We start from the raw sequence: 12,352 nt of genomic DNA, 5'->3' as shown, positions 1-12,352 counted from the left end.
ACATAGTGAAGTGTAGCCTGGTGATCCTAGGCTCAAGTGACAGCCTTTCAGAGAAGAGAGCAGTCGGAGAAAAATTCCGCAAAAATGGGGGCCTCGAGACTCCCCACTTATGTGTTTGTTAGTTCCCTGCCCACTTAACATTGTGGGTTTTTTGCTGGCTAGGAGATAGGTGAAAGAGGGCAGGAAAGCCAAAAGGTTTGGAGCCAAAAGGTTTGGAAGTTGCTTGTTGCTGCACCACGTCTACTTGCTCCTTCGCGCTTATCCAAAGCCTATCACTGGAGAGTCTTGGGGCACCTCCCAAACATTACTCACCACCGCCTCCCTTAAAACAGGAGATCATTGGAGGAGATAGGGGAGCACAAACCCTGCTGAGACTAGTGCTTGTCTCCCACATTATTGCTGTAACCTCTGGAGGTGAACTACAGTGTCGAGTTTGTACCCATCATGGTGTTCTGATGATAAAACTTAAGATTAAACCTTATTAAAAATACAATATAGTCATAGTAAAACCAATACATCTATTTTACAACGAAGCCATCACATTCTCTGTGCTGGCGAATGGTGTAGTATGTGTGGGATGTGGTTGAATGGGATGAGTTTGTCATATTTGGGTTCAGTTTAAAACTAATGGGAAGGCCAAACATCACAAGGACGGAGGTATTTTCCCCTCCATCCCCTTCAAGTAATGTAGAGCTGCAACAAAAAGGAAGTGTTCTCGTAGTGTACTGAAGGGAACGGTTGTAACCTGAATGCATTTTGCCAAGTATAATGCTCACAGGTGAAAGGATGAGAAACGACAAGTATCTTGGAAAAAATAAATTCCCTGATAACACTGTAAAGAGAACATATGATCTTAGCAGAAAGGAATTTTTAAAAGTCTGGAAAACAAACCTACTCTTTGGGCTCTGCAAATAAAAAAAATAAATAAAAAGACAAGGTTCTTTAAATATGGCTTATAAACCTACATGCTTGGGGCAGAAAAAGCTTGTAGTTTGTTAATCCACTGGCAAAGTCAGCTGCACATGCAGTTCAGAGCCCTGCTCAAACAGAGAGCAAGTCTGAAAGCTGCTGCCATGTGTTTGCTGGAGGTCCAGAAAGCAAAGCAAAGCTCTGAAGTGCATTGCAAGAGAAGTATGAGTAATGAGCTAATCCCTCTTTGCACTGCATAAGAGGAAGGAAAAGGGACATGTACATAAATCATGGCTCCTGCGTCATTTGCCCTGGTGCCCCCACCCACCATCCTCAATGGGACACTGACTTTACCAGAGTTGGGGAAAAGTTGTAATGCCTAAGGCTCCAAAACTGCTCCCTCTGTGTGGACATCTCCAACAGTTAATAAAGATATGTATAAACAGACTTATGAGAAAAAAAAAATAACTTTTTTGTTTGTTTTCTGCTCCAATTTAATAGTATCAGAGTTACCTGCTTACACTCTCACCTCTAGGATAGAGTGAGGGGCAAGGAAATCAATGTTTTTGAAATCCATCAACCTAAACATATAATGGACTCTGCACACACCCCCAAAACCACACACATACGGAAGGAAGGTACCTTGAGAAATGACCAGTGCTGGATAACCTGAGACTGGTCACTTGCACTCAAGTGTCTTTGCTCAGCTGGTTGTTTCAGATACTCTTGTGACTACAGCTTATGCTCAACGCTGTCCGTCTTGCTCACTGTTTTCCAACTGAAACCAAACTGATAGCTCTTCATCTACCAGGGACGCTACAGGGTGCCTTCCTGCTGAGGTATTTTGGGCTTTATTAGTTCTCTGCAGTGAGGCCCAAGAAAGAAGCCTCTTCCCTTAAGTTTAAAGAGCATAAGAAGTCCCCAAACTGGAAAGGGCTAATAAGAAGCAACATGGGGGTGAGGGGTGGGGAAGACAACTCTGTTCACTGACCTAGAAGGTGAATGTCTGATTTGTTGTAACTTTTTTCTCAGTCTTAGTCCTCCCCGCTTCTTCTGATGGACTTGGTGGTGGTGTTGGGGGGGGCTTCAAATGATCCTTTTCTTTCTTTCTTCCTTCCTATTTTCTCCTGTTGTCAGCTTTTGATTTTCTTTGGAAAGCGATACCCTGCTACTAAGTTTTTCACAGTCACTTGCACTCTGGGTTTCTAGTTTCCCTCTTCCTTCCACTCCTAGTACTGTCACTCTACCCACTCTCTCTTGCCCTTCCCACCTTCCCCAAGTTTCTAGTGTTGCCAGCAGAGCTCTAGCTCTCACAAACCAACAGCAATCATATAGAGATTTCCAACCATTACCCAGTTAATTGTTACACCTCTCTACAAGGTAGGCGAGTTTTTAAGAACATTGCTAAGTTAGTGCTGTTTGATGTAACAGATCGTTGAGCTGCTTCTGCTCCCAGGGCCCCAGACAATAATAGTAAGGCTGTGAAAGGTCAGGGTTGGGATGAACAGCTAGAGCTGGGGGGGAACAGGACTGTAGACATCTGCTAACATGCTGCTTAGCTCTGCACCCTCCTTTTACTCTTGGGTTTGTGAGCACTGTGTTCTGTATTTGTAGCGTCAAATAGGCTGTCTCTTGAAATAAAAAAGTCCATGGTCTACATAGAGCTCATCATTCTACACTTCAGAAAGTGTCATGGACTCACTGGGCTGGCTGCTTTGTTCCCTGCCCCTGTAAACCAGCCTGTGTTGAGCCAGGGAGAGGCCGTGGCTTCTGCTGAAGGCAGTTTGTTCATAAAGTAAAGGTATGGCGTTATGTGGGGACACCCAACCTGAAATGCTGCACGACATTCTTCCCAAAGGTGGAAAGTTTTTAACCTAAATTAATTAAGAAGCAGAACCTTAATTAAGAATCAGGTTACTTCTGAAACAGCTAACCCACTTCAAAGGGCTGGAGCTGAATAATTAATGGGGAACAAAGAAGAAAAAACAGGGTCAAAACAGACCAAATCTGTGTGTTGTTCTCACCTCATTCATCTTGCACATGGGGGATGCTCTGCTGGCATTTAAAAAATGGCAGCGGAACATCTGCCACCCAAAAGGAGCATTGGGGTGTGTGGGAGGGGTGTGTGGTTTATTCAAAAGCCACCGCTCTCCTTTTGAAGCAGAAGAGGAGCCAGATGTACTTTTATTTTTTCTTTCTCTGCCAAGTCCTGGTCCTGTTCCCATTGACTTCACTTGATCCAGAATATCCCTCTTATTCCCCTCTCCTTTTTTCTTTTTTCCCTAGCTAGGTGGTTTCACTTCATGAATGTGTCAGGCAAGTTGATCCCATTTCATCTTCTCATCATAGCAGGTACAGCTGCTAGCTTGGGGGCAAGTGGTTTGAGAAAAACAAGAGATCAGTCCCTTGAAAAATGTCACATTTTTAGGACCTCAGTTCCCACAGAGCTCAGTGTCCTTCTGGAAGAAATTAATGTTTAAAAAAAATCCACCACTGTTTCTTTAGGAAGACACACAAGCTGGAGGCAGTCACCTTTCCTGCTGATGAAATGCCAGAACACATACGGACTCATTGCTGAACACAGCTTCCAGATGCGCCAGTCTTGAGTGTCCTCCCTAAACCCCGCTGGGTGTCCCATGCCCCTAAAGGGGAGATACACAGCTATTGCCTATGGAAGGTGTACCCCACATTAAGAAAGTGATTGATATGAGAGATTAAGCTAAATGCACAAAACACTTTCATTTTCTTTATTTTCAATCGATACTGTATGAATACAAAGTTTCTAGAAAGCTACAAAAATTCTACCACTTTATCAAGAAGGCATCAAAATGTGTCACTTTGCAAAGACATGAAAACACCTGCAGTAACCGACACAAAAATAGCATTTTTAGAGTGATGAAATAATTGCACTTAACTGTCATGGATATTAAAGTTATCACACATATGTACCGCGAAAGCTAGAATACATTTTTTTTTTTACAAAGCACTTTATAAAAAAATTCTCTGCACACAAAACCTATAATTTTCATATTACTATCATACTAAAGATAAAGTCACTTTAAAGCCAACACTTAAAACATTTTAAACAAAAAAAGGTACCAGTACCTACACACAGACAATAACAAATACAAGAATACTGTACTGCCAAGAGGTTTGACTGAAACTCCTTTTGAAAGCTTCTGCAAATATGTTAAGAAAACATTGGAGAACATTCACTTTTTTCAAAGAGCCTTCCCTCACTGTCTAACCTAGAGGTACTTTATCGTCAAAAGGCAAGTTCTACATCAAAAGTTACCAGCAGCAGTACAATATTAAAGTAACCACTGACCATATATGAATATGCTTAAGTCACAAACCCATTTTATACACATTACACAAATAAACATAAAGTGAGAATTCCATTAAGTCATTTACAAATGTGAACAAATGCACATGGCAAAAAAACCCCAAAACAAAACAAAACCCCAACCTGTTTTACATAAAATGTACTGAAGAATTAAAGGCTATTCAGGTTTTCAATGTTATAAAATTCTTTTGTCTTTTTTTTTTTTTTTCAGGCACATATTGTATTTTTTGTCTGCAGTCATGAGCCTGAATAGGAGGCCCATAAAAACAAAACAAAACAAAACCAAAACCACATATTCTGTAAGGAGGTAACAGGGATCCATCTCCTTTTAGTCAACTGAGTGCATTTAAGATTTAATTTACACACTAAAACTAATTACATGATCTCAGCAAGAATGACCTGAAAAGTTAAAAAGATGGCAATGTCCAGAGTGTTTCTTGTACTTTGACTTATCCAGCCTCAATCTTTTTCAGGGGGCTAAATGTCTCGTTATGAAAGATGAGAGGGGGAAAAGAGATCATCCTGAGAAAAGTACAAAACTGGACTCTGTCATACACATCTGCTGTGGGACTGGGTACGTGTATCAGCATGGGTCAAGTAAAGGGTTGACAAAAGGTTTCTCAGTATGACTGAGCGAGTGATCCAGGAAAAGTGTTAGGGGAACTGCTACAGAACACAAGTACGCCCTAGGACTTGCAGTGGAGAAATAAATAGATCTAGATTAGTACGTCAAATGCTGTATCTGCCTTGAACTGGACAGTTACTTACATTCAACATTAACGTACACCCTTCATTATTTCAAATAGCTCCACAGTTGAAACCTGTGGAGGTCGCAAGAGAGGAAGCTACTGCCAGACCTACTTAATGAGCTGTAGCTGCAGTGAAAGGGAAAGTGAGAAACAGGCATTAGATCTGCAATTCCTTCAAAATAGTGGTGCAGTACCTAAATAAAATCCTTTTGGAATTCAAGTAAGTAAAACTACATTTGTTAGTAGTAATTTTTAACAGCACAAAATGGTACCGTTATGTTTATTTTAATATTTTAACGAGGCAGAAGTGTGGTTTATCACAAATACTGACTACCACAGCTGAAATGTTTGGTAATACATCTGCTTTACTTGTGGGGCAAAAGTGTCTTTGACCTACCTCAGTCTCATTGACTTCAACAGGATTACTTGTCTTATAGAGGTAAGTGAGATTTAGACCTTGAAGGAATAATAAAAATAATATTTTAGAGATGGGGAACTTGAATTATCACAATATTTACCACACAGTGTCACAATATTTCTATATATAAAAAGTTAATCTTAGTTTTCATCAAATACTTTAAAAATCAAGTTAAAATTGTATTCACAACTACATAATCCTTCTGACAGCTTTTGGTTTTGCTGATATTTGTTCTTTCTAACATTGTTTTCTTAAATCTTGCTCCTCTTCCCATCACCTTTAGTTGCGCTGTACAGTATGGCCCCCGTTCACAGAAGGTATGAAATATTAAGGTATGAGTATTAAGAGGAGCTAATTATTTTTTCCAAGACATCATCTGGGAGAAGACGAAAACAAAACAACCCTGTGTTTTGAAACGTGCTGGCCAGAGTTTCTGTAACAGCACGTTCATCCCCAACGCTCACACTCAACATCTCAATGCTTAGAAACACACAATTGCATTTACCCTAGCTGTTCTCTGTTCTCCGTTTCCATTTTGTTTTATGCATCTGACTTTCAGCATGCACAACTTTGTAAACAAAATCTTCTGTCTAAACAAAAAAATCTTCACAGATACCAAAATATTATTACAGGAGAACAATAAAGTCACATTTGTCCACTGTCTGAAATTCTGCAGTGTATGGATCTCTCATTATGCAGATGCACAACTGGATGAAAAGAATATAAATTGAAGCATTTTCACTTTTGTATCACAGACAAATCAGTTGCTGGTTTGCAATGCTGTCAGAAATGGCAAACAGTAGGTTATTCTTCAGCAGGTTGATCATTAGCAAAAATACTTTGCTAGAAATGGTGCTCTTTTGTGAATGGAGGCCTGTAGATTCAACTTATTCCAATAAACCAAAGGCATTACGGTGATAACTAAATATTTTTGGTCTCTCTACAAATTGTCATTATTATGGCAGCACTTTTCTAAGCTGGAATTTCAAACCAAAGGCACTTTCATGCTAGAGTGCAGAAGAGTCACAATTAGTTATTTGGTCATGAAATTTAAAAAGGCAGCATTTATTAATACAATTCATTTTGCACGGAGAACTAAGAATCTGTAACCTTTCCTTTTGGTATAGGCATTTAACTGTGTAGTGATGGGACTGACTTGTACAGAAGGTTGGTTTAGACCAAGCAGTCAAAGAGCATTTCTGTGGGAAAAAATACAGATTTTCTTTCTTTTTTTAAATGGAACCAATTAATAAAACAATATATAGGATTTACGTTAAGAGGCTGAAGGTACTTCTAATATAATGCTAAGGCACTGCATATTGTAATGCTTTGGCAGCTCTCAATTAAAAGGTTCCTACAAAAAAGTAACAGTAACAAGATAAGTACTTCCAGCTTACAAAAGAGCTCACAGTTTACAGGCAGCCTGTTGGACTACACACCCCACACTGAACAGTTGAAGGATTAAGGCTTTTAAGAATTAACATATACAGGGTATGGATCATTTACAGAAGTGTAAAGAAAAGACAATGGAAGTAGGTTCCCTAATATTACATATGTGAACACCAATAAACAGTGTGACTTTATACCCTATGTTATGGCATATGTAGTGTGCCAGCTCCTATTAAAAAACCTGTACCTGGTTTTGCAGATTGACTTACATATCTTATATGCCTCAAAAAGTTTGCTTCTTATAAAAAAAAATAAAAGATCACCAAACCCATAATTCAAACGCTAAATAAAAGACAACTTTAGAACAAAATAAAACAAACAAGAAAAAAAGTAGTTTTTGACTTGTAACACCAAGTGCTTAGAATAAAGGGCTACCGTTAGGCTGTTACAATGCAGTGCTTTTCCTGATGTGATTGTTAGTGTTCAAAATGAGTGTTAAAAGAGACCTTACCATGGACGTATTTCTCTGTTCAGTTCATGGAATATAAACTGAAAGATCATCAGCCCTAATATCCACAAGCAGGTAACAGCTGGACATCACAGCAGAGATCCACCGTTGAGAGCGGGATCAGTGGCAGGCTAAGGAATTTAAGCAGGCACCCTTCTCCTTAGGGATGGTTGTATCGTCCTCTAACCAGGGTCCTCACCAGAGTTAAGTATGAACATGATCTGACTATTGAGCCTGCTATATTCTAAGTCTAGATAATTTGACTAAGGGCAATTGTAACAGAAAGCACTATGCAGAAATATAATAATAATAAAAAATAGACTGGCTTTTTGAAGACTACAGCACTGTGCCTGGGAGTAAATTCTAGACTTAAATGTGCATGGGCACATACTGGTGAAGGGTAGGGAGAAGGGGCCTGCTAAATATTAACTTTGATTCAGGACTGCAAAAGACCTTCCTAAGAACACACTCTTCCGATAGCTCAGGACTGATCTTTAAGGTGGCTTGTGCTTGGCCGGGCAGTCCTCAGCCTTTCAGACAATGTTTTGTGTGAGAACCTGCTGCTGGCCCAGCACCTGCTGAATCAACTACTGCCTGGGGAACTGACGGGCAGTGCTGGGTGTGCAGCAGCAGAAAAGACACTGAGCAACACTCTCTGGTGTAGCCAGGAGGAATGAGACTAGTTCTCTCACGTGTGCATACCTCAGACAATCACTCACACCGACATCCATGGTTCAAATCCTCACAGTATTAAAATACCTCCAGCTGTACTTCACTTCCTGGAGTCTTCCCTGAATACATCAATTAGAAGAATGAATATTACCACATCTGGATGCAAAAGGACATCAGACCCCCTGTGGTACGTATGTGTATGTTTGTTTGTTTCATAAAAGGTCTTCACCAGTCAGAACTGGAGAGACAACTGGGAGAGGTGTAAGAGCACCATGACGAAGAGGAAAAGGAGAAGAAATCTCTCCACTTTCCAGTCTTCTTTGCCTGATGTTGGTTGTGATTTTTCTAGCGTCTCATAGATATTAAAGCTGTTGATCCTTTCAGAGATGAACATACTCTTCTTTCAAACACATAAGTGTTTTGCTTTCCATTTACAAACTACATGATGCTGTCGCAATGTCAATTTCCGTTCCTGTTAATTTCAGAGTTGCAAGTTTTTTGCTCAACTTATTAGAAAACATTGTCGTCCATATAAAATATAACCACACACACAAGACTACATATAATGCAAGTCTAAATCTTCAGTATTTACCTACTTATTGCAAAATGAACCATCTTTTTCATTAAATAATCAAATTTTCATATTAGTACAATACAACTTTATATTCTTTTAAAATACACTAGATATGTTAGGGATAAGGGATGACGTTTCTTTCTCTGCAATACCTGTTTGAAAGTTTAATGGATTAGAAGATTAGTTTTAGCATTGAGAAAAAAATACAAAATTTGCCTAATTTTAGGACCGGTTTGTTTCTATCAGGCATTTCTTAAGGCTATAGTTTTCATTTGGTTTCAAACAGAAAAATGTTTCAGTTTACAAAATAATTTAGTGAATTACATTCGTCCATATCTTCCACCCTAATTAGTTACAAAGATAATTCTATAAAGATTATTAACTTTGTGTACTCATTTACAGTTATAGCTAAAGATCCATTTCAGTTTCACTTGCATTGTAAAACAAGTATTTCATGTTGGAAAAAAAACCAAAAGAAATTCTTACATGCGCTGTCAGTTTTTCCCCATGGCAAATGCTCTGTCATACATTTTTCTATCAATCAGAATTAAAAATAGGCCTCCACAGACAGAGGCGGTAGGTTCTTAAATACAGTCTTCCCAAGGAACTGTGGTTACAAATTTGAAGAACACTTAGTTTTAGAAATAATTTTTACAACTGTACTAGAATTTCACAGCTACAATTATATATGAACACATTAAAAATGACTTCACGAAAACAGGCTTTAGAAAAATGTGGGTGAAAGTTGGGCCAGAGGCACTGCCACTTAGTGTTGAGGTTTACAGTCTGTGTTTTGATAAAGAAGTGAAATGAAGTGTATATATAAATAACTGCTCAGTCCTTTACAAGCCTGTAGATATGATGCTGTGCTCCATGTTCGCTGTTTGACACTTCAAATACACAAGCCATGCAGAGCAGGGTTTCTTGTGTATCCCTGTTTGTTACAACCTGTTTGAGGGGAAGGAAGAGGTAAATCATATATTAGAAACTTGGAAACACCAAGGCCAAAACAAGAGATGAGTGGCTTAATTTAGACAATCTTTAGATGTGCCTGTTTTAAATGTGTCCTCTTGTGCTCTCTTTGGCAATTTAAACCAATCTCCATGGTTGTGTGCTGGTGTTCCTGGCAGAGGGCACTGACACTCACCCCATCCTGGCTGCTTGGCCATGAGCCACCACCAAGTGGCCTTGGCTCAGCCTTCCTCCACCTGAGCCCCACTTCAGCAGACAGAAACCAGCATGCCCTTGTCACCTTGTGTTTGCTTGCCAAAGGCAGCTGATCGGCCAGCGCATGACACTGTGCTCATTGTCCTAGCTATTCCTGTGCCACCAACCCTCAGTCCTTCCTGAATCCTGTGGTGGCAGCAGCAGCGCATGGCTCCAAGTACATGGCTGAGATGCCACCACAAAGCCACAGTGAAAACTAGCTGGGTAGCTGGATGAAACTGGCTTAAAGGCCACCATGTGGCCTTTTCTTCATGCTTTAGATTACCTGTTGGGTGTAGCCATTACTGCATGCCTTCCTGGCCCAAGAACTAATTAACACCAGTGACATTTGCAGTTTTAAACTGACAGTGAGAAGACACCAGATGAATGGGCTGGTTCAAGGGCACTGCCTCAGTCTCTCTACAAACACCAAATAGAGGCTGGTATGAGAAAAAGTGAGCAGTAAGCTGAGTTGTTTTGAAAGTAACAAAGATGTGCATGTTCTCAGCCAGCTTAGCTTTTCATCCTCAGTGTCTATAGCTCACCGTTCCCAGAGTACTACTCTGAACTCAATGGGATGATTTGTTTAGTAAGCAACACGACTAAGGGATTTGGAAACTGGTTCTAAATATTACAAGTTAAGCAAGCCTTGCAAAGCCTGAAAGAATTTTAGAGATGGAAAACCAAAAAGTGAGTCCATACCAATAAAATTGTGAAATTTTCCAACACGCTGTTCATCATGTATTTCTCTGGTAAATGCTTCAGCTTGTGTATGAAGTTGATCATGTATTCACACATTGGAGAGCGATTTATTCTGTACACGAATCGGCCATTCTCAAACCTTGCATATTCAGTCTAAAGAAAAAAATAGTGTTTAGACTATGATAATTCAAAAATAGCAAAAAAGTAAATGCTAAATCTGGGGTTTTTTCTTTCTTTGTCTAGACAGAGAAAATGAGAAAGTGGCTCTCAGACACACATGCACCTGCTTGCTAACTCCCTCTAAAAAATCAAGGGCCCTTAATTATGTAAAGTTATGGTATCACTACTTGTTCTCTAACCTGTAAATTAAAAACTGAACAGCTGAGTCTTACAGAGAGGTTAAGTCCAAGTCAAGTAAAAATGAACTGGGCAGAAATCTTTATGTTAAGATGATTTTATAGCAGTTTCAAGGCAACTGTCTCCAAAGGGAACAGCAAAAATAAATAAGCTTATATGTTTATGCATAAATATACACACATAGCTATGTTATTGCATGATGTAATAGGTGACTTATGCATTACAAAAAGATGCAAGACAACAGTTGGAAGAAAGCCGAGTCCCTGATTTAGATTGCAGGGACTCACAAGGGACTGAAGGAGGGGAAGGCTGTGGCTCTTGGACTGCTGCTGCCCAATTGCTCAGTGAGCTACTCTGTGGCTTGTGGGGATTTGGAGCCTTCTTTACTCTTGGAATAAGGGAAATGGTGGAAAACATATGGTCACCATGCACAGAAAATATATTTAGCATAAGAAGGGCATAAACCAGGGCATCTCCAAAGGCTTGACCTGCAGCTGTAGGCTAAAATTCCTGTGCAGAAACTGTATTGGAGGTAACAGATGGGGGTGTGAGGCTTAGTACAGAGAAGGCAAGTTAGACAGCTGCAGTACCGTTATACAGTAAGCCACCTGACCATGCCATACAGTTCTGTACAGGTAACTGTAGTGTCACCATTCACACGGTGCTTAAAATGAACCCAAACACTGCCTGGAAGGAAAATACTCTTTCAGGAAGGATTAGAGGAAGAAAATAAAATCCAGATAAAACCAAAGTAAAGGCAAAGAGAGAGAAAAGCCTCAGTGGAATGAAATGGAAACAGAGAATCATCCCACACATCACAACACCCACCTCTACTTTTTCTACTACTTGCTTTCCGAATGAGCAGACTTTGGTGGAACAGGTGATTGTCATGTTTTCTGAGCTCTCGTACTGACTAGTGACGCCGTAAAATGCTCCTGTATCATCTTGAATGTTGCAGTTTAAGTCAGCCTGTTGGGAAAGAATAATAGATGTTGAAGAACTTACTTTTCACTTGGCAGTGTCAGTAGCATAAGCTGTAACCAACCAGCTCACTGTTCAGAAATAAGGGAGAGAGGGGGGAGTGTTACAGTGGCAACAATGACAGTGGAAAGAGTCTGTCAGGAAAGTGCCTGCCTAATTGTTGCAGCAGAAACCCGAGGGAAGTAACAATTTCATCAAACTTTAAACAACAAAAGACAACCCCGTATTTCTCTGGGCTACAGGTGATGTTCTTCTCTGGCAGAGAGCTGATGAAGTCCCTGGAGCAAAGGGAATGATTGCCCGCGAGGACCTGGCTCCAGAGCCAACTCCTCTGGAGGAAACCTGCCCTGCCGGCTCAGCTGAACCAGCCATCCTGCTCCTGAGGGGACACAGCTCTCACTTTCTCCTTTGCCTTTCTTAAAGCAATGAAATCCTCACAGCAAAGGGAAGCAGCTGCACAACATGGGAATTGATCTCTGATAAGACTCTGTCAAATGATATCGCCCTGATTCAGCAAAATACTTGACTTCAGGGAGCTGTA

At 40.2% G+C, this 12,352-nt stretch overlaps 1 protein-coding gene across 9 annotated transcripts in view; it reads right to left on the bottom strand.

Annotated features, from left to right (window-relative positions):
* Positions 1–3,629: 3,629 nt before the first annotated feature.
* Positions 3,630–12,352, bottom strand: part of TEAD1 (TEA domain transcription factor 1) — a 165,078-nt gene continuing 156,355 nt past the window's right edge. For all 9 annotated transcript variants that reach the window (XM_062620189.1, XM_062620196.1, XM_062620193.1 and 6 more), the window contains 3 exons: positions 11,659–11,799; positions 10,474–10,626; positions 3,630–9,513 (listed from right to left, as the gene is read on the bottom strand). In XM_062620189.1, coding sequence (XP_062476173.1) covers positions 9,400–9,513; positions 10,474–10,626; positions 11,659–11,799 — 408 coding nt within the window. In that variant the 3' untranslated portion in view covers positions 3,630–9,399. The remainder of the gene's footprint in view (positions 9,514–10,473; positions 10,627–11,658; positions 11,800–12,352) is intronic.

This window comes from Pezoporus occidentalis, unplaced genomic scaffold (assembly GCF_034315485.1).
Source record: "Pezoporus occidentalis ecotype Australia unplaced genomic scaffold, CSIRO_AGI_Poc_V1 ctg22, whole genome shotgun sequence".
In the NCBI taxonomy this organism is placed as follows: Eukaryota; Metazoa; Chordata; class Aves; order Psittaciformes; family Psittacidae; genus Pezoporus; species Pezoporus occidentalis.
Note: the sequence above shows the minus strand (reverse complement) of the source record. Positions and strands in the feature narration are given on the sequence as shown.